Source organism: Mastacembelus armatus, chromosome 22 (assembly GCF_900324485.2).
Source record: "Mastacembelus armatus chromosome 22, fMasArm1.2, whole genome shotgun sequence".
NCBI lineage: Eukaryota > Metazoa > Chordata > Actinopteri > Synbranchiformes > Mastacembelidae > Mastacembelus > Mastacembelus armatus.
The window spans coordinates 1,908,480-1,932,234 of NC_046654.1; the positions used below are offsets into that span (position 1 = coordinate 1,908,480).

The 23,755-nt window shown below is 43.8% G+C and overlaps 3 protein-coding genes across 6 annotated transcripts; all 3 read left to right on the forward strand.

Annotated features, from left to right (window-relative positions):
* Positions 1-540: 540 nt before the first annotated feature.
* On the forward strand, positions 541-5,362 carry pgrmc2 (progesterone receptor membrane component 2). Its single transcript, XM_026308794.2, has 3 exons — positions 541-921; positions 2,921-3,076; positions 3,767-5,362. The coding sequence occupies exons 1-3, from the start codon at positions 579-581 to the stop codon at positions 3,862-3,864; spliced, it is 597 nt and encodes a 198-aa protein (XP_026164579.1). The 5' UTR covers positions 541-578; the 3' UTR covers positions 3,865-5,362.
* Positions 5,363-5,490: 128 nt separating this feature from the next.
* Positions 5,491-10,120, forward strand: asmt2 (acetylserotonin O-methyltransferase 2). Its single transcript, XM_026308779.1, has 8 exons — positions 5,491-6,966; positions 7,398-7,572; positions 7,830-7,959; positions 8,051-8,119; positions 8,330-8,448; positions 8,563-8,700; positions 9,010-9,132; positions 9,290-10,120. Exons 1-8 carry the CDS (start codon positions 6,886-6,888, stop codon positions 9,499-9,501), a joined length of 1,047 nt encoding a protein of 348 aa, XP_026164564.1. The 5' UTR covers positions 5,491-6,885; the 3' UTR covers positions 9,502-10,120.
* Positions 10,121-11,124: 1,004 nt separating this feature from the next.
* jade1 (jade family PHD finger 1) lies at positions 11,125-21,894 on the forward strand. 4 transcript variants are annotated; one of them, XM_026303905.1, is made up of 11 exons: positions 11,125-11,262; positions 13,158-13,240; positions 14,397-14,464; positions 15,416-15,573; positions 15,933-16,117; positions 16,436-16,647; positions 16,837-17,004; positions 17,700-17,816; positions 18,396-19,007; positions 19,670-19,787; positions 20,088-21,894. In XM_026303905.1, exons 2-11 carry the CDS (start codon positions 13,192-13,194, stop codon positions 21,170-21,172), a joined length of 2,772 nt encoding a protein of 923 aa, XP_026159690.1. In that variant the 5' UTR covers positions 11,125-11,262; positions 13,158-13,191; the 3' UTR covers positions 21,173-21,894. The 4 variants fall into 4 exon arrangements, with proteins under 4 accessions (XP_026159690.1, XP_026159707.1, XP_026159718.1 ...); XM_026303922.1 differs by having other exon boundaries at positions 11,134-11,262; positions 13,108-13,240; XM_026303933.1 differs by lacking the exon at positions 11,125-11,262 and adding an exon at positions 11,291-11,521 and having other exon boundaries at positions 13,108-13,240.
* Positions 21,895-23,755: the final 1,861 nt, after the last annotated feature.

Genomic DNA, 23,755 nt, shown 5'->3' on the forward strand with positions numbered 1-23,755 from the left:
GTAAACTTTATTAAATCATCAGTAAAGACTAAAAATAAACATTTAAACCCTTATTTTTATTTGAGTGACACTGACTGGACGCTACGGGTGCCGATGGAGGGACAAACACTATTAACAATCGCGACTTAGTGGTGGGCGTGTGGTTTGCTGCCTTCAAATGTCAGTTGTGAATCTCATCTCCAAATTGAGAACTCGGTGCCTCTAATTTTAAACTGTAACTGCAGCAGATATTATAATTGGAATATTAAAAATGGATCTCGATTTGCAGTCGTTTAATTTGGCAATCACTAAAAATAATAGGCGACATTTATATTTGTAAATGTGCTATCCACCTACAAACGGCCTGTTTTTTTTTTTAAGCTCTCTTTCTATATACAGATTGATTAATTGATTAAACAATCGGTAGAAAGTCCATAATGAAAATAATCGTTAATTACAGACATATTTGTGGAATGAGATGATACATTTACGTTGCACACGACGTAGCAGGACTCCAAAGCTCAACTAGTGGTGGCGCTGTCCCCGACAGGACGTGAACGCAGCATCTGCCAGGGGCGGGTAGGCGCTAACGGTGCAGCATGGCGGACGATGGAGACAGTTCGAGCGGACCAGTTGACACCAGCGGCGGGCAGGGGGCAGCGGAAGAGTCGGACGGGCTCGGTCTCGGCGGGATGTTGTTGAATATCAGTATTGTAGTTTTGGTGGTTGCGGTGTGTCTGGTGGTGTACCGGCGGTGGGGTAGGCGGCTCTGCTCCGACGCGGCCCAGGGCGACGAGGCCTCGGCGCTTCCCAAGATGAGGAGACGGGACTTCACTCTGGAGCAGCTGCGGGAGTACGACGGACTCCAGAACCCGCGCATCCTCATGGCTGTCAACATGAAAATTTTCGACGTGACAAGCGGCAAAAAGTTTTACGGGAAAGGTGAGTGACCAGCTGGCGAACCGGGAATCGACTACCGAAGAGTGAGCTGACATCTCCCCGCTTGTGGTGAGTTTGTCACGGACCAAAAATTTGGGCGCAAACCGCGGATGGTTAGCTTGGCCAAGCTAGCTGCTCGGCTTTGTCTGTGTTTTTGAATGGGATGCTGTTAGCTAACTAGCACGTCTGGTTAAAGGGGCTGCTGTGATGGCGTGTGAAGCATTTTTAAACTTTCCATTCATGCAGACGAAAACAACAGAAAGTTTTTAGTTTAAGTTGTTCAGCTACAGATGGAGTTTAACCTGCTGGCATGCTACCGTTAGCCTGTTAGCTTGTGGACGTGCACTGTCTGGTCTGGACCCGTGGGTTGTTTACACTGACGGGACTCACTGGGAAAATGAATATTTTAACCCCACAGCCTAACACTTGTGCTGCAGCTGTTCTTGTCGAAGCATGTATGTAGTTTAAAAGGTGTGTTTTTAGCAGCCTGCTGTGCAAACTTAAACTCTTAATGCTAAAGTTTATTTCAGCTGAGGAACAGGAGAATCTGTATATTATGACCAAATATGACTAGGAAGTCTCCATCTATCTCTCCCTCTCTACATATATATATATATATATATATATATATATATATATATATATAAAACGACGATTATGTCTTGTGTTTCAGTAAAGCCTGCTACTCCACATTTCCCTGACCTGACTCATGCATCAACCCTGTAATAAACTATAATTATTTAGACACATTTCCAGCAGTGTCATGTGTCAAGTCTGCCATTCCCCTCTGCCAGCACCGAGCCAGCTAGGCCTCAATCTGTCCGGCCCACCAAGTAATCACACACATATTTGTGCTATGTTGGAGTTGGCAGAGGCTTGGTGTTCACACTGGACTTAGAGCCTGGGCAGGACAGTTGGGTGAGAATAGTATTTTATGACTTATATGGTCATTGAATGAAGTCAGTTATAAGCAAAAACATTTTCTGATTGCGCAGCTTTTCACTGAAACTAGTGTTTATCACAAGCAGCTGAAACATGCATTTATCAGTCAATCATTTTGACAATGAATAAACCCATTTATTAACCAGTAATTAAAGAAAGTGTCAGCTGCAGCCTTGTTCTGCTGCTAACAGGGGGGGTCCAGCAGGAGCTGTCATTTACAGCTGACATCCTCAAGTTTTAAAGATTCATTTGTTGAGAGTCATGGTCAGTGAGTTAAAAAGTTTGATTTCAGTCACAGATGGTCAAAGGAAAGTCAAAAGGTTGTCCTACTGTGGTGCTGGAAAGTAGAATTAGCATGTTTCTCTGTAAAATGGTTTGACTAGTTGTGTAAGGTAAGTGCACATCTAATCTTTGAGGTGATAAGATGCCTTTGCTTCACGGACTCTTTAACAGCACTGGTCTGTTGCACAGATAAAAGCAGAAAAGCTGACGCCCTGCAGCGTTTCACATGCTCCTCAGATGATGCTCTTGTTGGAAAATGATGAAATATAGCATCAGATTATCACTAGTGCTTTTGATATTAAGTGATATTAACCAGAAAGCTGGAAAATTGTTGATTTGTTCTGTGCACATGACATCTGTTGTATGTCCTAGAAGAGGGAACTCTCCGCCGTTGCTCTTCCTGAGGCTTCTTCCTGTTTTCATTTTAAAACTTTATTAGGGGGAGTTTTTTCTGCTGTGCAGACTGTAAAGCCCCTTAAGGAAATTTAAATAACACCAGTTCCATATTAATGTATCTTCCAGTTCTAGTAACATCATGATAGATCTGCTTAGTCACTGTCTCTTTTCAGAAAATGAAGAGCAGGTCTGGTTCCTCTGGATTCAGAAGTCTGTGTGAACTTGCTGGATCCAAGTGATTTACTTATTGGCAGCTGTGGTTAGCTTGTTACCTGACTGGAATAGTGTTTTTACAACAGATGTCAGGGTTAATGATTGAGTTGTGAAAGTGGATGATAAAGAAACTGCTCCCTTTCATCTTGTATTTGTGTTTGTTCCCCAGATGGTCCCTATGGCATTTTTGCGGGCCGGGATGCTTCGAGAGGCTTGGCCACCTTCTGCCTGGAGAAAGACGCCCTGAGGGACGAGTATGACGACTTGTCAGACCTCACCGCTGTACAGATGGAGAGCGTGAGGGAGTGGGAGATGCAGTTCATGGGTAGGCTTGTTTTCTAACGCCCATAACGGAAAGTTACTAGAGAACATGCTCCTGAGACAATGAGTTGGCTCAGATTTCACAGATGCATCCATCGCGTTTATCACCTGTCCCACAGCGGCTCACATGGAAGAGCATCCTCTGTTGTTTGTTTGTTGTCTAGCAGTTTGAACAGAATGATTATGAGGAGAAATCAAAGCAGCTGGGCAAATTAAACCGTGCTTTTATATTTTGTATGTTATAATCCAGGTTTGATCCTTAATATTCAGTCTAATTAACCTCAAAGAATCTCTGCTGTGTAACTTTGGATGGAAACCGTTCAGGTAACTTTAGACCTCTGCTTATTTAACTAACTTGCGAGAAGTACAGTTGATGCAAATGGCACATTCAAACCTGGTCTGGGTACCTTTGTTTGTTGGAGGACTCAAATGGTGACTGATGTAAGGCGATGTCAGTAAATTACTCACAGCATGTTGTTTACCACACGCCGGCCGCTCCGAGGGTCCACAGTTGTCTCTGTTGTAACAGGGGCATCTACTGCAGCGCTGCACTGATTTCTAAGGGAATAATGAGTCAGCCGACTCGCCGATGGATGGTAGTGAGCCTCGAGCTGCAGCTCTGTAAGGATGTCCCTCCTCGAGCCGCTCTTTGTGGTTGCCATCTGTAACACAAGGTTTTGTTTTTGTCCTACAGAAAAATACGATTACGTTGGGAGGTTGCTGAAGCCTGGAGACGAGCCGTCAGAGTACACGGACGAGGAGGACATCAAAGACCACCTGAAACACGACTGAGCGGTTCCATCACATCACCAAAGCCAGGAGCCCCAAACAGCTGCGACAGACCGCCCCGGCCACCCCAGCCCTCCTCCTCGTCCTGCCACTTTCCTCTCCTGCTCCTGTCCCCAAATACTTCACCTCCTGAATCTGTCCAGTGACGTGACTGTTCTGGAAGGGCAGGACTCAAGTCTCAACGCCCAGACTTCCCTCCCTCTTCATCCCGTGAAGATTCCCACCAACAGAAAGTGATCGGAAAACTTTGACGAGAGGCTTTTTGCCATTAGATGCCATTAGGGGTTGTGCCATTAGACATATTTGAACCAAAACCAAAAAATATTTCTGTCATTTCTCCAGGGGTGGGCGTGTGGTCACCGTGGTCACTGCTGAGCGCTGGGTGGAGGTTGGTCAGAGGTTGTCAGAGCATCACGCTGGTCAAAGATGATCAGCGGGTCAGGATGGGGAAATAGATTTCTCTCTTTTTTATCTTTGGGTGAATCACATCGTAACTGAAACAGCTTCAGCTTCGGACAGCTTATCAATCAATCATTTTTGTTGTTTTTGTTAAAATCATCCCCCCTCCGTCCCCTGTTCAGAGGGCAGTGCTGTGGCCCAACCAAAGGCGATTGACAGGGCGTCACATTTTCCTGTTGTGTTTGTAGTGTATGCACTACTAGTTATTTTTGTTTGTCACCATGTGATTGTATTTGTTGGGTAGCCTAGAGGGAAAGGGGGGGGGTCGGAGGTTCTTGCCATATAAAACCTGTTTTGAAATCACATCAGGCGGACTGACTAACTGATCGGGAATACAAAGGGAAGGTGATAGGGCAGTCCTAATCAATCGACTCAATTGTTTACATGCCTCACAAGCCAGCTGCAAGTCTGTAGATTCCCCGGAAAATGGTCCAAGTATTAATTGTGCCTTATTTTGTTTGTTGCGTCAGTCGTGATCGGTCTAACGGAGGAGGTGAGCAGAGGGATACAGGTGTTGGTTTTTTCCTAGACTCGATTCCCCAGACGTTAAAGAAGGCATACGTTCTGTCAGTCCATGCACAGACTGTAATATTTCCCCACTTCACAAACTTTGTAAATAGATCGTATAAATTACTCAGTGTTACTGCCATATTTATGTAGTTGATAAAGTCCATATACATATAATGCTATGTCATATTGGCCAAAACTCCCATGGTTTGTGTTTCTTTTTGTTTTGTTATGTTTATTTGTTTGAGTTCAGAACTTCTTTTTAAACATCAGTGAATCTCAAAAAATAAAAAGTAGAGTGTTGCAAAATGCTGCAGGGCGGGACCGGGAGCTGTTCTTGCAAATTTTTTTCGAAGACGTTGCTTATCCTGTAAATATGTCTATCATTTTATGAAAGCATGTGCAACAGCAAAGTGAGCTATGCCGAATTCCCACCACGTCATGTATTTAAATGTTGGGTGTGTGTGTGTGCGTGTCTGTGTGACCGAGGCAGGAAGGGATTTGTTCATGCATAATAAATCGATTTGGTTAATAATTGAAGACGTCTGTAGTTTATTGGCTTTCAGACACAGCGCGATGGGAACACTACCAGAAATATGTCCTATAGTCAGTTATAATATTGAATAATAAGTGTCCTACAGGACTGTTGGCCCACAGACATGTCCATGTGTAATGCATTGGCATGTTTAAGAAGAGTAATTATTTTGATTATTTACAATTAAAGATTAACCCCACACTTTGATGGATGGTAGAGACGTAGAAACAAAGAAGGAAAAAAATAAGTGTGAATGTTATCAGAGCTGTGAATGTGAAGAAAATCAGGACTGAAGTGAACAAAAAGCAGACGGCTTCATGCCAAACATCTGGGCGAACAGTTATTGACAGCAGCTGTAGAGAAGCAAAAAAAAAAAAAAGTTAAAACTAAAACTGATTTGGAGATCAGGCTGATTCCCTCCCTGAAATTTTCACTGCAATAGGGAGATCTTATGAACTCTGGGTTGTTTACAGTGGTTTCTAGCAAACAGGAGCTCACCCTGATCCAGGTCTGGGAAGAGATCCCATGGGGACACCATTTGCCATCTGAGTGCGTACATGCACACAGGCCACACTCACTTCTGAGGAGCTGTGATAACTGAGGCAGCTCAGATGAGCCTGAGTTGGAGTTTGCGGTTTGATTTTGATCTTACTGCATGATGTTGGTTTGCACTGACTGTTGTTCAAACAAATCACACAATGTACATTAGTCAGTAATGTATCAAGAGCCCATGTGTGAATTAAGTTTACACACACACACAGAATTTAAAATGGATTCATATAGTAGTTTTAAACAATAAGCAGGGAAAACTGAACTGAGAAAACATATTAAGACACAAGACAAAAGTAAATATCACAATAAAAACATGCAGCTTTAGTAATTATGAGCGAAGTTTATTATTTATATATATTATATATTTATTATTTATTTTATTTATCCTTCATTTATTCGTTTGACCCTTGTGAGCCTCCGTATTTAACCACGCCCTGGACTGTGGTGCTAGAAAAACCTGCTGGCGTTTACTTAATGCTCGTTTTCTGTTTGTGGCCAATGAATCACGGAGCCGCGTCCATGTGTGACCACGTTGGGACTTTAAGAGTCCCCGTAAAAATAAATAAATAAAACAAAAAAACAAACAAACAAAAAAAAGCTCAACAGCGCCTCTCTGGAGCGCTGGTGGGCCCTGGAACTACACCCTCCCCCTGGACGATGTGTGTGTCCGTGTGTGTGTAGTGTCTGTTCTTGCGCCTTCACCATCACCGCTGTGTTAAATCCACAGGATCCGGAGCAGGGATGCGTTTTATCCGTCGACCATTTCAGCAGCTCCTCCGCACACAGCCGACATCTTTTTACGCACAATAACACCCCACGTCTTTGTGCGTCTTTGGATCATCGTGCTGCGTTTCCCTGGGGTGTTTTGGTCCAACGACGTTTGTCCACATTCACATTCACAGTGAAGTTGCAGAAATTCCTCCGGTTTCAAGGGCTGTGTTTTTATTTCTGTCCCCCCCAGGAGCGCAGTGATGGCAGAGCATCTGTCCCAGAGTGAGCTGGATTATCCTTTCAAACTTCTGGAATATTTCAACGGCTTCAGAGTCTCAAAGGTAAAATTTACACCTTGTTTTTTTCAATATACGCATTTTAGATCCACAAGTGTCAGTCGGCAACAAATGTGTCTGGCTAACCACTTTTTATAAAGGGTTCAGAGACTGTTATTAATAGACTGATTGGTGTTAATGAAAACCTTCATGCTTCAGAGATCAGTTAGAATCACTGAATAAGAACAACTGTCTCCAAGAAGTTGAAAGCCCATGTTTGTATGGATGTATATAATTATCCTGTAAACAAACCATGCTAGTAGCCCTGTAGGCTCTGCTTGTTTCTGTTTGTTTACCATGTTAATAACACGTTGAACTGAGGCAGAGTTTTGCAGGTAAAATTGAAATTCAGACCTTGATAATGTCAATAGAGGAAAAGCCACAAAGTTACTGTAATTTATGCCGAGGAGATCAGTTCTGGACGTGTCTCCCTCCAGGTGATATTTTCAGCCTGTGAACTGGGAGTGTTTGACCTCCTGCTGAAGTCCCAGGAGCCCCTGAGTGCCCAGAATGTGGCCCGGGAGCTGAGCACCAGCGTGGACGGCATGGAGAGGCTGCTGGACGCTCTGGTGGGCATCGAGATCTTGGAGGTGGAGACCACAGATGGAGCAGGTGAGGAGGAGGAGGAAGAACCAACCTCTACACTGTGTCTCTATCAGTTCATTGATATAAGTACATATGACCAAAGGTAGTCTTATGTGTTTATATCAGCAAATATACCATATTGTTATCGGTTATTTTAAACTCTTTAAAACCCAGAATCAGCTTTGCTCTAAGATACATATAAAGAATGGAAAACTAAAAACAGTCCAGAGTCCATTTATGAGCTGTTCTTGGTCATTTAGTGTGAATTTATTTTGATGAAACAGCTTTGTACAGCAACTCTGACGTGGCAAACCTTTACCTGGCCCGAGGCAGCACCAAGTCTCTTCACGACATGATCATCTACCAATCCCAGAACATCTACCCGCTGTGGAACAACATGGTGGACGCCGTCAGGTCAGTGGGGGTCAGCACCTCCCCCAGAGCAGCTGAGTAATGTTTGCAGACCCAAACTTCATATGAATTAACATAATATTTCACCTGGCAGGGAGGGCAAGAATCAGAACGAAAAGACCTTCGGCCTTCCATCAGAAGACATTTTCCAAGTTATTTACAGGTTGGTGTTTATTTTATTGCTTCACATGTTCATATGTTCCTGGAAAAGTTTCTTTTTAGGACAAAGTGTAGCAGGCTGTACCTCCTGTAAAGCCTTTTGAAGCAAACGTGTGATTTTTGATACTGGGCTGTACAAATAAGAATCGACTCGACTGTTATTAGAATTTAATCAGTCTTTGAATTTGTGATTGTGTGTTTGATCGTCGCCCAGATCGGAGCCAGAGATGCTGAAGTTCATGTGTCTGATGAACTCCTCCTGGGTTCTCGATGGGCCGGACATTGTGACGGCGATCAACCTCTCCAGCTTTCAGACCATAGTAGATCTGGGAGGTAAAAGGCTGCTACTAAATGATAATGATTTATGTCTAATTTATGTCTAATATTTGTTGTCACAGCATAAAAGTTGATCATTTTCTCATACTGCTCTGTCTGAATAACTCCCAGGTTGCACTGGTGCTCTCGCCCGTGAGATGGCGAAGGCGTATCCGTCGTCTTCCGTCACGGTGTTTGACCTCCCACAGGTCGTAGATATGGCGCAGAAACATTTCTCCCAGGAGAACGATGCCGTTGTATTCCAGGCTGGTGAGCCTCGTTCAGCCTCTTGCACCAGGTACACGCAGCTAAAGTTAATACAGGCTAATACATCAGTCCTGGTATGAAGCTGTCTGTTGGAAATGTGGTAGTGTTTGATAAAATTCTCAACACAAGGTGCATTTAGGAGCTTTTTTAGACTCTGGATCACTTAGTCTTTATCTGCAGATAACATTTGTATCAGGACTGTTGGATTAGGCTGCATTAGTTTTAGTTCAGTGTGCCCACTAAACAGCCAGCTCACTGTTTATTTAGAAAACCTTGCCTGGAGCAGTCACATATGTTTTGTCCAATATTCAGGGGATTTCTTCAGCGGTGAAGTTCCTCCTGCTGACCTGTACATTCTGGCCAGAATCATCCATGACTGGCCCGAGGAGAAGTGCCTGATACTGCTGAAGAAGATCTACAACACTTGCAAACCAGGTAAATGTGAGACGTTGTGTAGGTGTGCACACATGGATATGGTTGTCTGCAGCCACTTTTCCACCTGACATGCATCTAAACTTCTTTACTGCTCAAACCAAAGCGTGCAGCATAAAGTAAAATATCAAAACCCTTTCTGTGTTTATCCTCCTGGCAGGTGGGGGCGTCCTGCTGGTCGAAGCCATGCTGTTTGAGAACAGACGAGGCCCCGTCATGGCTCAGCTCTTCTCCCTAAACATGCTGGTCCAGACGGAGGGTCGGGAGCGCCGGCCATCCGAGTACACACACATGCTCAACACGGCTGGTTTCCAGAACATCCAGATGTGCCGGACCGGCAAGTCGTATGATGCCATCCTGGCCACCAGATGAGCTCAGGCGGACAGGGGGCACTCCTGAGGACAGGGTCTTTGGTAAACTCAGGAGGTGGGCACAAAACCAGAAGCTCTGCTAAAAACTGTAGTTCAGTCTCAGTTAATGTTGTGGTAAATCCCAGTAACATTTTCAGATATGTTGTTTACATTTTAAAAGGTATCATCCTAATACACATTAAAGCTGCTGCTGGATAATATTTGTGATCAATACTTTCCTCTGTGAATAACATTGTGAACATATTTATGCAACTTTCCAAAGAACTAACGTTCTGTTTTCAGTCAAAATTAACGAAATTATTTGGGGAAAATTCACGTTTCCCAGACGTTCTGTTTTGTTTTGTAGACGCACTGATGTGGTGTCTCAGAGTAGAGAACAGTGTTAGAGGAGCAGTGAGACTTTTTCTTTATAAATTAAGATCATTTGTTTTTTATTTGTTATTGTTGAAGAGCAATAGAAACTGTTTCTTCTGTATTACCACATGGTACCATAAGCCTGTTTCTGTCTGCTGATGGTTCCACATGTTGGCATCCCTCAGAATACATCATGTTTCTGTAATGTCAGTGAATGGTACGTTTTCAGGTTTCATTCCTAATAAAAGCTCTGCACACATAAATAACGCCAGTGTGGTGGACTTTGTCAGTGCAGCAGTAAAAAATGTTAGTAGAACATATCAGACTAAATTAAATTAAATTTTAACATCATCATTGCTGTGAACTCAAATCCTTTATAAAATCATTTAATTTCACAAATCAACAGTAGAATAACTATTACAGCACTTCCTGTAACCATTAGTATTGTTTTATTTTTTTTAAATCATACAAATATCAATAAAATTCAATATTTTGGTTTAAATTTAAGGAAGATATTAAGACAAGTTTCAAGAGATAAAATGTCCTGTTAAAATGTGTGAAACTGAGCTACTGTGACCAAGGAATTTTCCTTGCGGATCAATAAAATTGATCTAATCTAATCTAGTCTAATCTACATGGCTGTATGTTAGAACTGAACTGGGCAAAAGAGCTTTTAGATATGCAGCACCTTTGTCCTGGAATGATATTCAGAAAGATCTGAAGCCCTCAGAGTTGGTTACACTGGGGGAATTTAAGTCTATTTAAAAAGCTTTCTAGGGTAATCTGATTGTTTTAAATCCGTATAGATTCATCTTTTATTTTATTGTTTAAATTGTGTTTATTTGTTTGAAGCCTAATGTTTTGTTTGTTTTCTGACATTACTGTTTATGTTATACAACCATTTTGCAGCTGTCTAGGCCAGATCAAGAGATTTTTAATCTCAATGAGCTTCTTACCTGGTTAAATAAAGATTAAATAAGTAAAAAACAACTAAATGGAGTTAGCAGCTCTTAAGGTAATTAAAGTGTCTTATAGATCATTTTCTAACTAAATGCATTTGTTATTCATGTTTTTGGTGGTTTGTGCCTTTAACAGATAAAACTGTGTATTTGCCAAACAAAGACTCTGTCGTTATGTTATGTCGTTATGAGGTTTATACTCAGACACTTCAAACATAAACAAGAACATTTCTTTCCACCGGTCCTGGGTTCTGTTGGGCCCAGAGGTTCTTGCTGCCCTCCAGCGGCGCTGAAGCGGACTGCAGCCCGGGCTGGGCACCCTCCTCCCGGCCGCCGCCGCCGCCGCCGCCGCTCCGTGTTTGTGGGATGCGGGTCAAGCGGAACTCACGGCAAAAACTGCGCTTCACATCAAACTCAAAACACCGGCTTGCATCGGTCTGACGTGCTCTGTATGTACCGTCCAGCTCATTTTCAACTCTACACGGGTTTAGTCCATGTGCACGAATTCCAGAATGTTCTTTGCGGGATATTTGAGTGAGTTTGCGGGTTTGTTCGCCCCGGCGGTCCGCTAGGAAAACGCGACATCGTCATTTAAAATGGCGCCAAAGATTCACCTGAGCCAGTGTGCCACATTAGCCCCGCTGGCTAACAGAAGCGATAGCAAACGATTTCTAACCCTTCTCACCTGTGCGCTCACCTTGATTGCAGGTAGTTGGTTTGAATCACTAACTGACCCCTCACCTTTGACAGATATGTGGCTGTGACTGGGATGTTTTTTATGAGGGAGACACAGAAAGCGACACGATGTTAGCAGCGGTGGCTAAAGCTAAATACCAGCCATAGTAGCATATGTGTCTTAGCTTAGCTTCCAGCTAACAGGCTAGCCATGTTGCTAATCAGCAGGGTGAGCTAAATGTGAAGTGTAGGTTTGTTTTTGTGCGTTTAGGAAACATATACCTGACGTACAGCCTTCTCATGTGATCTGCCTTGTGGCTGACGTGTTCTGATTTTGAAAATAATCATTCCTTTTTCGTAAACAACATTTCCACGGGCTCCTGGTTGGGGTGGGCCGCATGTTGCATAACGCTAGTGGAGATTAGCAATCTGGCTAAAGTTAACGAGGTGGGATCTGCAGTTTGAGTAAAACACGACGTCGTGTGGTTTGTTTGAAACGGATAAAGCTCTTTGCGTAGAAAAACACAATCTTGCTGCGTGTGTTTTTGTGCTTTTACACGAACTGGGGTGCAGCTTTCAGTCAGCCGTTAGCCAAAGTTAGCCGCTAGTCAGTTAGCAATTAGCTGGCTGGAAGAAGGGGCGGCAGTCCAACCGGAGCTGGCCTGTTGTTGGTGTAGCTAAGACAGGGTTAGTAGCCTGGTGCACGCTGGCAACAGCAGACCTAGTGATATTTTCACACCCGTCGAGAGTTGAGTCCTTGCTGATGTTCCTGAACGCTGCAGGCTGAGCCCATAGCTGTGTAAGGCATTGTTGCCTATATCTGTGCTGCATGTGTTAACTTGTTGTTGTTGTTGTCATCGCTGGGACTGTGTTTGTGGTCTGTACACATCTATGCAGGGTTGGTGTGTGGTCAGACCAACAAGATGCAAGAGTCAAGTCTTAAACTAATGTTTTCAGTGTTGTGCTGTTGTGTTTTTAAGAACTCATAGTTTAGTTTGATATATTTATAGTTAATCTGGTTATCCAGCACATTGTCCTGGTTGTTTGGTCAGAAAGGAGTAAACTGATTTTAGCTTATGTGATTATTCAGTGTGATAATTTGGGGGGAACATTATTCCTGATGCACGTATGTCATTTTAAATCACTGTATTAATTGTTCTTTCTCTTTTATTTATGATGGAAACCAACTTTGTGATTGAATGTCATTCAGAGTGCTTAAAATAATATGAATAAAGGTCATCTTATCTTAAGCACCCTCTGAATGTCTTTTAAAGTTGGTAGTGTTTGGTGTTTATCACTTATCAAGAATGTCAGGGTTAATTCATCTTCCATTTCTAAAATAGGCTGTAACCAACACTTTCATTTTATTTCATCGCACTTGTGACTTCAGATACTGTGCTTTTTCTGAGCAGCTGTTCAGTCGCCAAAAATATTTGATTGCTTTAATGTAAGGCAGGAAAAAGCCGCAAATTGTTACATTCGCTGACCCAGAACTATCAAACTTTAGGTTGGAAAAATGAATGATTAAAATAGTTGATGAGTAATTGTTTATTGCAAACAGCTTTGTTAGATTTTGAGGCTTAGTCTTCTGATCTTACTCTCTCTTGAATGTCTTGTAGCTTCTCGTTACTTCCGTGTGTAACCTAACCTCACGCCTTGTTTTGTGAAGTGTCACTACGCTGGAGCTTTGGAAACAGACAACGATGAAGAGAAGCAGGCACCCCAGCAGCAGTGATGACTCTGACAATGGAAGTAAGCAAAATATTGTCTCTGCTGACTCATTCATTCCAGGCCTGTATATAGCTCTGAACAAGCCTTCTTCCTCAGTTTCCTCAGGTTCATAAGTGACAGTTTGAAGCAGTAATTTAAGACCAGCAGACCAGAAGAAATACTTTCACCCTTGAATACAACAAAATCAAGTTTTGGCTTAAAGTACATAATTACTTAAAGGCTTTAATATCTTTAATTTTGTGTTGTTTTGATTGATTGACTGGTTTTATGTAAGCAAAGTGCCGGGGGGTAGGATTCACAGTATGTTCGTCAGTGTAGTTTTCTCCTGGAGATGTGTCTTCTGTGCTGTTACTGTCAGTGTCATGAACTATACTTGATGTTCAGGAAGGAAACAAAGGGAGAGAAAAAGAAAGAAGGGCAGCAGATGGATAAAGATTAAAGAAAAGAAAAGAAAGGTCTACGGATTGAGAAACAGGAGACAGAGTAGGAACAGGAGGCACATTTGGACCTTTAAAGACATCCTGGCAGGTCAGACAGGCTGAGCTCAGTGAAGAGTTTCAGAAATATTGTGTGGTGTTTGTTTCATCCTCCTCCAACCTCCATTCTCAGACGGGTGGGGTTTTACCACATTATACGAAATGCTGGGGTAAGTTGTTAAAAGCTAGATAAATCTGTAGATGCCTCTCTATGATTGTGACTTTTTGCATCATCAAGTCTGTCTGATGTGCTGAAAACAAATCCTACACTCTTACTGGAAATTGCATTTCTCATGCAGGGTTTGGTAAGATGAATGTTGGGTTTTATGCCAAGATAGCTTAGGGAAAACTGCTGCCTATAAAAAACAGCCGTGCACAGGCATTTGCACAAATTCATTGTACAATATGTAAAACATATAAAGATCTGAAAGGTTTAGTTAGTTTCATATCTCAAACAAATGATTAATGGCTACTCACTGGTGCTGCGTACCATCAGTAATTTAGTAATAATCCTAAAGTCAAATGAATATGAAAACAGAAAAATTCAGTTGCTTCATTTTGACTATCCAAATGAGCCCCACGTGTATGAGTTTCCCCTGCAGGGGGAAATCCAGATGATGTTTGAGGATGTGAAACAGAAACAACAGCAGAAAGAGACAAAAAATGCTGAGAGCTTTAACACTGTGGTCTGTCTTCTTCAGGTAATTCTACCTGCTGGTCCCAGCATTCATCACAGCCCAGGAGGGGGACTGGCCAGAAACCGTCTGAGGTACGCCTGTGACCTGTGCAAACAAAAAACCCTAATGTTGAAGGGTGATGGGAATTAAATGTTCATGTGTATAATTTATAAGATTTGAAGAATCTTGTGTTCTCCTTTGTATTCTGGTGTACATTTAGAGCTCTAAATTTAACATAACACCTGTAAAATAAGTCTTTCTTTATTTGATGCACTTATTTGTGTGTTTTACCAGACTAGACAGGGAGTCTTTGATACAGAAACCTTCCTGTTATCTGCTTTGCACACTGTACACTGAATTTGGGCCTTGCAGGCCACTGTACCCTCCCTTTGCCCAAGGGCCAATCAAATTGAAGCAAAACAATGAGTCTGGCCTAAGCAGGATCCTGATTGGCTCGTCTGCTGTTTGACTAGATATAGTGTGTAAACACTGATGATCAGTGTAAAAAGAAACTGTCAGAATTGTATAAGTAATTTAGCAGGGCTGTAGCAGTTATTGTTATTGGTTTCATTAGTTAATCAATTCACCGTTTGGTCTATGAAACATCAGAGGACAGTGAAAATGAACATGATTTTTCTAGAACCAGCAGTGACTCCACACTGCAAACAATTTACTCTAATTGAAATGTAAGACAGGAAAGAAGGTGAAACAGCAAATCCACCATGACTAAATAATTATTTTAATTAGATTGTAAAGCTGTAAAACACTTTGCACTTTTTGCAACTTGGGAGTTGTTTTCAAATTTATTCCACTTTCTGATGTACCAGTGTTGCAGAAGCCAAAATGGGCATGTGATTTGTGAAGACATAGAGGTGTTAATGCATCCATGTTGTGTTAAAAACATCAGCTCCCTTCTCCAACACCTATAAAATATCTAACAGCAAACACAAGTATTCCTCCCTACAGTCACTGTGATAATCAGCCACCTGCTGTTCATTCCAGTTATAAACAGGAAAATGTGTTGACTCTTGTGCCGACTTCAGGTTTTCAGGACGGACCTGATCACCGCCATGAAGGTGCACGACTCGTACCAGTTGAACCCTGAGGACTACTATGTCCTCGCTGACCCGTGGAGGCAAGAGTGGGAGAAAGGTGTCCAAGTCCCTGTCAGCCCCCAGTCCATCCCACAGCCTGTCACCAGGTAGGACAACAGAGAGACTGGTTTAATGCCACTGCTCTATGTAAGGCGGAATAACAGGCAGTAAATTTACTGTAATCCAGTATTAGTTGGGTCATAATTGGGACAATCTGGTTAACATTTGATTTCGTGGTGTAAGAAGGCAAAATACAAAGTGTTGTAGACCAACTGCTGTGAGCAAATATCCTTCCCTTTGTTTCTTTTCTGTTACACTGGGCTTTGGTTAATTACACACATATGTTAACTAGACTTGAGATCTTCCACACCTGCTCACAGGAGACGTTTGAAATAAGAAATTAAACACGGTAATCACATCATTACAGCAAACGTAATTGTCTCTGTGTCCCGGCTGTGTTGTGCAGGGTCTTGGCAGACAAAGGGAAGGAGGTCATGTTTGTCAGGCCAAAGAAGTTGATCCGGACTTCGGGCACGGAGGCTCTGGGCTACGTGGACATCCGGACGCTGGCAGAGGGGATGTGTCGCTACGACCTGAACGAGGAAGACGTGGCCTGGCTGCAGATCATCAACAAGGAGTTTGCAGAGATGGGTGAGTCAGAGAGGAGGTGATGCAGTACAGCTGCCTCCTTAACCCTATAATTAGGTATTTTTGAGTGCTGGGTAGAAGACATTATCTCCAAACAGCAGAAATTAGTGTTTCGAGCTTCTCCACCATGTTTTTTAGTTGATTTTTAAACGTCAGACATAAAAACTCTGAAAGCTGGATTTTACTGGAGGGGCTTGGAGGTTTTCTTGAACTCCCTAAGGGTTGTTGAATGACCCCATAGCAGCTATAATGCCAACAGAAGAGGTAAAAGCTGTTTTGTGACAAACTGATCAGGAAACCTTTTACTCCCTGCTCTTCCAGCCATGCCGCTGCTGGACGAGATCACCATGGAGCGTGTGATGGAGGAGTTCGAGCGGCGCTGCCACGAAAACATGACGCACGCCATGGAAACCGAGGAGGGTTTGGGCATCGAGTACGACGAGGACGTGGTGTGTGACGTGTGTCAGTCACCTGACGGAGAGGACAATAACGAGATGGTGTTCTGCGACAAGTGCAACATCTGTGTCCATCAGGTCAGATAATAAATCCCTACACTCTGTTTTTACTTGTGGAAAATCCAAATGAAGATGACTCATGTTTCAGATGGGCTCTTTCTGTGGTTACACTGGACACACACACACACACACACACACACACATGCCCTCCTCTTTGTGTCTCCATTTCTGTTTGCTGAGCCTCCGTTTGTTTGCGTTTCCCACCAGGCGTGTTATGGCATCCAGAAAGTCCCAAAGGGCAGCTGGTTGTGCCGGATCTGTGCGCTCGGCATCCTGCCAAAGTGCCAGCTGTGTCCCAAGAAGGGTGGAGCCATGAAGCCGACCCGAAGTGGAACCAAGTGGGTCCACGTCAGCTGTGCCTTGTGGATTCCAGAGGTGAGCAGCTGTTGAACCTGTGACTGTTTTTGGTTCAAGTATCTTTTTCTTTTTCTTGGAAAAAAAAAAAAACAAGCCAAAAAATTTACACATGGAAATAATTTAGAAGGATATTTAACAGGGATGTTAGTGGATTAGTGATTGGACCTGAAACATGTGGCAGCTTGGAGAAGTTCAGACCTGTGTTTTAACAGTTTATTGGAGAAATCACTGACAGCTGTTTGTGTTGTGAAGCTAAAACAAGTCGGCACAGAAGGTTGGAGGTTTTATTTATTTATTTAGCGCCAATTGTTGAACATGTTTATCTTTGATGTAAGACTTTGTGCAAACAGCCACCTCTCTGCATGTGTTTAAGTTATTCACCCTTATTAGTCCCACAATGGGGAAAATTACATCACCCAGAATCACCCAGTGCACACGCAGCAGTGAACACACACCCGGAGCAGTGGGCAGCCATTGCTGCTGGGGAGCGTTTGGCGGGGTTTGGTGCCTTGCTCAAGGGTCTCACCTCAGTTGTGGTATTGAAGGTGGAGAGCGTGCTGGCTGTTCACTCCGCCCCACCGACAATTCCTGGCTTTCCTGAGACTCGAACCCGCAACTTTCGGGTTACAGGTCCGACTCTCTATCCATTACTGCCCCAATGAGTCGACACCACCTGCACTGGTCTGACCATGTGTGTTGATTGTTTTCTGCAGGTGAGCATTGGGAATCCAGAGAAGATGGAGCCGATCACCAACGTGTCCCACATTCCCAGCAACAGATGGGCCCTGCTCTGCTGCCTGTGCAAGGAGAAGACCGGGGCGTGTATACAGGTAGAGTCACCGCTCACGTCTCACTTCAATGCCACACTCACCTTTGAGTTCATGTGAAATTCGAGTCCAGTTCGTTTCTTAATGTAAAATTAAGGATCTATTTAAATGTCATCACACAAAAATTAGTTGGTTTTATTTTTTTATTACATATTTGACAATAAGATGTTGACGACAGACCTCTATGTTCTTTTGTACAAATGACAGGGTTCCTGCAGGTCCTTTGAAATGTAGTGATCAGCATTTGTTTTAAATTGAGGTACTTCTACCATGTTGTGTTTTTACTGGTTCCATCAGCATCATGTGTCAATCACAGTGTAAAAAAGCTACAGAGCCAAACTAAACAACCTCCAACCTGCAGGTGATTCTTAGAAAGATTTTTCATTATGTCTTTCAAATGTGTGTCTCAGGATGGAGGTGAGTGTTAAACTGCACTCTTTATATTTAACTAAACCTGCAGAAACACTTCATGACTCAGATCAGACAAGATTAAATTAGTTTAAATCTTGTTAATGTTTAAAGAGACAGAGACTCGTTAATGATGCTGCGTTTTAAAGTCACGTGATGTGTTTGCTGTTCTAGTGCTCAGCGAAAAACTGCCGGACTGCCTTCCACGTGACCTGCGGCCTCACCGCCAGCCTTGAAATGAACACCATCCTCACCGAGGACGATGAGGTCAAGTTCAAGTCCTACTGCCCCAAACACTCCGGGCTCACGGGCGCCGAGTGCAGGGACCGAGACTCTGGAGGCGAGGAGGAGGAGGAGGAGAAGGAAGGAGTCACAGACAGGAAGGGCAGGAGGAGAGGCAGGGTGAGACAGGAGGAGTATGCTGCGTCCTCCTCTTTGTCTTCCTGTGTGGCTCCTCCGTTCGTTGACAGAGCGTCTAGCGAGCTGGAGAGCCTCAGCAGCCGCCAGCAGGAGAAGAGAGTCAACCTTCGCAAGCTGAAGCTGCAGGAGATGGAGGAGGAGTTCTACCAGTTTCTGGAGGTGGAGGAGGTGGCCGGTCACCTGAAGCTGCCGCCAGAGATGGTGGACTTTATCTACCAGTACTGGAAACTAAAACGCAAAGCCAACTTCAACCAGCCGCTCCTCACGCCCAAGAAGGACGAGGAGGAGAGCCTGGCCCGCCGCGAGCAGGAGGTGCTGCTGCGACGCCTGCAGCTCTTCACACACCTGCGCCAGGACCTGGAGAGGGTAGGTTTCCACTTCAACACTCGCAGGAGCACAGGGCACCGCAGAGGAGGCCAGGACCAGGTCAGCCTGAGGAAGGAATGACAAATGGCATAGGTTAAATAAATACAACCATGTTTTGAGTGCAGGAGTGCAGTGTATTTTATTGATCCTCAGAGCAGGAATCACGTAGAAATCAGCAATATGCAAAAAAGGATTTTGCTGGTCAGATTTTCAAATAATGAAAACAGAAGAATTTAGAAATATAAAAGACCAAACTGCTTGTACACTTTATCTTTATCTTACTTAGCTCAGAGTCTCTAGAGTTTTATGTCTGTCTGCTGAGTGGTTTTAGCCAGAACTCAATCCAAAACCTGCAGGTGATCTTTCAACTCAGGACACAGAAAAGCAGCAAAATGTAGGAACTGGACCTGGTATTGGCTGCAGCTCCAGTGGTCGAGGAAACTGGGACTCAGACCAGATTTCTCTGAACAGCTGTCGTCTGTCGTTTGTCTCGGCTCCAGCTGTTTAAGCAGCGCTCACTTTCTCTCATCGTTCCCCAGCTGGAAAACACAGACGCAACCATGAAAATACAGATCCTGTGAAAACTAAAATGAGCAGGGGAGAAAACTCTAGTCTGGTTTTACTTCACTGTCCATTAATGTGACATTTTTTCTGCTCCTCAGGTTCGTAACTTGACCTACATGGTGACCCGGAGGGAGAAGATGAAGCGCTCACTGTGGAGAGTCCAGGAGCAGATCTTCCAGCACCAGGTCCGACTGCTCGACCACGAGCTCCTCACAGGTGAGTCAGCAACAGTTCAGTATTTCTGATGTTCCAAATCTTAAAAAATAGTCTGAAAATCTTTATCTGTTCCCACGAGCGAATACTTGATGTTCAATGTGATATTTTCAAAAATACAATGTTGGGAAACAGTGATAATCACTGATCTCCAGCTCATTTTAGAGAAATTCTTCACTCGTAAACAGATCACCTTTGGAGGGAAAGGGACAAATTCATCAGGATTCATCAAGTCAACAAACTTACTTTTTAATTCCAGCCTGAAATGAATTTGATTGTATAATGTTTTTTTGTTTAAAACAGGTGGCCCTTCGACCAAGGATATGGAGAAGCTCTTTGCTCCGGGCTGGTTATCCTCTCAGGGCTCCCAGTCTCACTCCTCCTGGAGGACTGAGGTGAAAACCAAACGAGGGTCTTTAAAGCAGGACCAAAGGAAAAGCGGTGACAGGAAAGGTCTTTCCGACTCACTGCACATTCACAAGAAGGACAATCTGAGCAAACCAGCGGAGAAGGAGAGTAAAAGCTCTCGAATCAAAGAGCCTGCACCGGCTGAGGCCGCGGGCGCTTCCAACATCCAGAACTCTCAGATCAGTCCAGAGGTTCAGCTTCAGAAGCTTCCAAAGCCAGAGGTTGTCCAGGAAACGACCACCGTCAAGCTGCACAAACCTGAGAGCAGGAAAGGCCCCAGGAGAGAGACCCCGGAGCCCGACCAGGAGGCTCTGACCCGACAGAAACGAGAGAATGAGCAGCAGCAGCAGCAGGAGGAGAAGAGGAGGAAGAGGAGGAGCGAGGTGGCTGAGAGCTTCTCCAGCCAGATGAAGAACAAGTTTGGGTCAAAGCATCTGGAGAAGACCGTGTCCATCAGGCTGGTGGACATCAGGAACTCGGACACAGAGCAGTACTTCCTAGATAAGCGAATGACCAAAAGCAGCTCCGTCTCTCTGGATGTGACGAGCAACACTAACAAAACCAGTGCGGTGTCAGACGCCACCACCGCCTCCAAAGCCAGCATGTGGCTGAGGAGACCCCAGGCGAACAGCTCCCACACGCCCAGCGGACCTGTGAGTGGACATCTTAAGGGATGGGGGAAGTTCCGAATCCCGAAGAGGAGCGAGAAACCTCCAACGGTGACGGCTGTAAAGCAGGAGGAGGCGGAGCAGCGAAAACCTCTGCTCAGACCGCTCACCAACACGCCAGAGCCGTCATACCCCAGGACACGACTCCGCACGGGGACGGAGAACGACAGCTTCGCCTCCGACTCCAAATCGGGCGACAGCGAGGTGGAACCCTGCTTGAAGCGATGCCACTCCCACCAGCTGAGGGGCGACTCGTCCCTCGGGCGCCGCTACGGGTCTGAGATCATTCGGCGAGGCGTGCTGGCCTCCTGATGGCGGAGAAACTCTGGAACTAAGACAGTGTGTTAGGAAAGAATGAGTCGCTCTTTGTACCTTTTATTTTTCTCAACAAATGATAAAATGCCTAGATTAAAAACAGAGCTGATATTTATTTTTTATTTGTAACATATGTAAAACTGGGAAATATTTTACTTTTGAGCTAGTTTTTATTTTTTCTTCCTCAGAGTAGAAAGATGTCAAGTTGCCACTGAAAAGCTTGCTCCAGATATTTACAAGCAAAAGCACCAACCATGGACAAGTTGTGATTGTTGCTTGGGACCATAAGCTTCTAATGTCATTTGTTTTTGAGTAGTATTGAACTCGGCCATGAGTCAGTTGCACTTGTCCAAAAAGCTGGAACGTCAGACTCTAAAGTCTCGTCTTTCACTTTTTCTCTGCTAAACCTCATCACGTCTTCAGTCTACAAGCCGAAGCTTTTCGGGCCGTGGTCGCTCCACATTATGAACTGAGAATCACACGGCTGAAATAAAAGCGTGTAACTGAACTGCGATCGTATCGTATCCTTCATGTGCCTAACTTTTATTTGAAGCATTTGCACTACGAGAGGACGGCACAGGTGTGAGGTATGAGTAGAGTTATTTTTACACTGAAAAATTACAAAAAGCATTTTTGTACCCTCGGCCGCTGCTGTACTACTGTTATGCAAACTTTATTTTGTCTTTGTCTTAAAGAGGAATAAAAACTCGAAGACTTAAGTCTCTGTCTGTTTTTCTGGAACTTCTTCAAACTGCAGATTGAAACTATTATTGTTTACTGTTATTTACTCGGGTCCACGTTCAAATGCTAAGAGATCGTTTCAGAGCTGAACTTATTAGTCGCTGAAAAATGGAAGTTGGTCGTCTGTCAAATTTCAAGAAAATATGAAACTTTCCTGCTTTATAAAAAAATAAAACCAGAAGGTAAAACCTCGTCTCCAAAAGTAAAATGGGAGACATATAAGCTTTGTCAGAAAGGAAAGTTTTAAGTCTAAGGCCACTGTCCTGCCTTTGCAGCTTCTGATTGGCTGGACACACCTGATCCAGGTGGGCAGGTGAGTCAAGGTTTTTTTGTTTTTTTTTGTAAAGTGCCTTGAGATGATTTGTGTTGTGATTTGATGCTACACAAATAAAATTGAACTGAATTGACAGTTGGAAAACAAGCAGGACAGTGGCCTTGAGGACTGGAGACCCCTGCTCTATACTTTTAAGGTTAGACTTAAAACTTTACTTTTTGACAAAGCTTATAGTTAGGGCTTAGTTATGCTGCTATAGGCCTAGACTGCCTGAGGACTTCCCATCATGCACTGAGCTCCTCTCTATGATTCGATTCATCTTCCAGCTGCAACTGAGTGAAATTTTACAGCAGCTGAGAACAGGAAAGTGAAAAAACATTTCATTTACCTGTAGAGTGGTGGGATCTGGTCATGCAGTTGTCCAGGAAGTGGCAGTTTCACCCTAATGCAACGGAGATAAGTGGACATTTGTAATTGGTGCTCAAAGTAAAGAGGAATACTAATAATAAATGAACAATCAGAGACGGATCTTAGAACCTGAATTACCACCACTCAGCAGGTCAGATCTCAACCTGCAACCACCATCACAGCTGGAAATGGACACCTGAGGCAACTGGACACACCTTCTTCTTGCTCCCTTCAGGGGTCACCACAGCCAATCATCTGCCTCCATTTAACCCTATCCTCTGTATCCTCCTCACCCACACCAACTATCCTCATGTCCTCCTTCACTGCATCCAAGAACCTCCTCTTTGGTCTTCCTCTAGGCCTCCTTCCTGGCAGCTCTAACCTCAGCATCCTTTTACCAATGTAGTCACTGTCCCTCCTCTGAACATGTCCAAACCAACTCAATCTGGCTTCTTCTCCAAACCATCTACCATGAGCTGTCCCTCTGATGTCCTCATTCCTGATCCTATCCATCCTCGTCACTCCCAGAGAGAACCTCAACATCTTCAGCTCTGCTACCTCCAGCTCTGCCTCCTGTCTTTGTCTCAGGGCCACTGTCTTTAAACCAGACAACATTGCTGGTCTCACCACTGTCTTGTCCACCTTTCCTTTCATTCTTGCTGACACTCTTTTGTCACACATCACACCTGACACTTTCCTCCACCTGTTAATCAGCAGTGGGCAGGGACAGTTGGAAAACAGGCAGGACAGTGGCCCTTGAGGACTGGAGTTGGAGACCCCTGCTCTGTACTTTTAGGGTTAGACTCAAAACTAGAGCCAGATCGATATTATGAAGTTAAAAAAAAAAAAAAAAAAAAAAATCCAATATCAATATATCAGCTGATATTATTTATGTGTATATTCTGGTACAATACCAGTCAAAAGTTTGGATACACTTGGTAACAGGTAATGGCATTTCAATTTGTGCGTCCAAACTTTTGACTGGTACTGCATATAGAATACAGTCTGCATAAACAGAACATATAAACAGAAACGCATTTTAAAAAAAATAATATCGGCGGCATATTCGCTGATACCCATATATCAGCGACAGGCTCATATCGGCCGATAAAATCAGCAAAACAATATATTGATACTTAAAACTTTACTCTTTGACA

Coding starts and splice junctions, on each gene's coding strand:
- pgrmc2 (XM_026308794.2), top strand. CDS start 579: ATGGCGGACGATGGAGACAGTTCGAGCGGACCAGTTGACACCAGCGGC. Junction 922..2,920: donor CAAAAAGTTTTACGGGAAAG/GTGAGTGACCAG, acceptor TTTGTTCCCCAG/ATGGTCCCTATGGCATTTTT. Junction 3,077..3,766: donor GTGGGAGATGCAGTTCATGG/GTAGGCTTGTTT, acceptor TTTGTCCTACAG/AAAAATACGATTACGTTGGG.
- asmt2 (XM_026308779.1), top strand. CDS start 6,886: ATGGCAGAGCATCTGTCCCAGAGTGAGCTGGATTATCCTTTCAAACTT. Junction 7,960..8,050: donor AACATGGTGGACGCCGTCAG/GTCAGTGGGGGT, acceptor TTCACCTGGCAG/GGAGGGCAAGAATCAGAACG. Junction 8,449..8,562: donor GACCATAGTAGATCTGGGAG/GTAAAAGGCTGC, acceptor AATAACTCCCAG/GTTGCACTGGTGCTCTCGCC.
- jade1 (XM_026303905.1), top strand. CDS start 13,192: ATGAAGAGAAGCAGGCACCCCAGCAGCAGTGATGACTCTGACAATGGA. Junction 14,465..15,415: donor CTGGCCAGAAACCGTCTGAG/GTACGCCTGTGA, acceptor TGCCGACTTCAG/GTTTTCAGGACGGACCTGAT. Junction 19,008..19,669: donor TGCGCCAGGACCTGGAGAGG/GTAGGTTTCCAC, acceptor TCTGCTCCTCAG/GTTCGTAACTTGACCTACAT.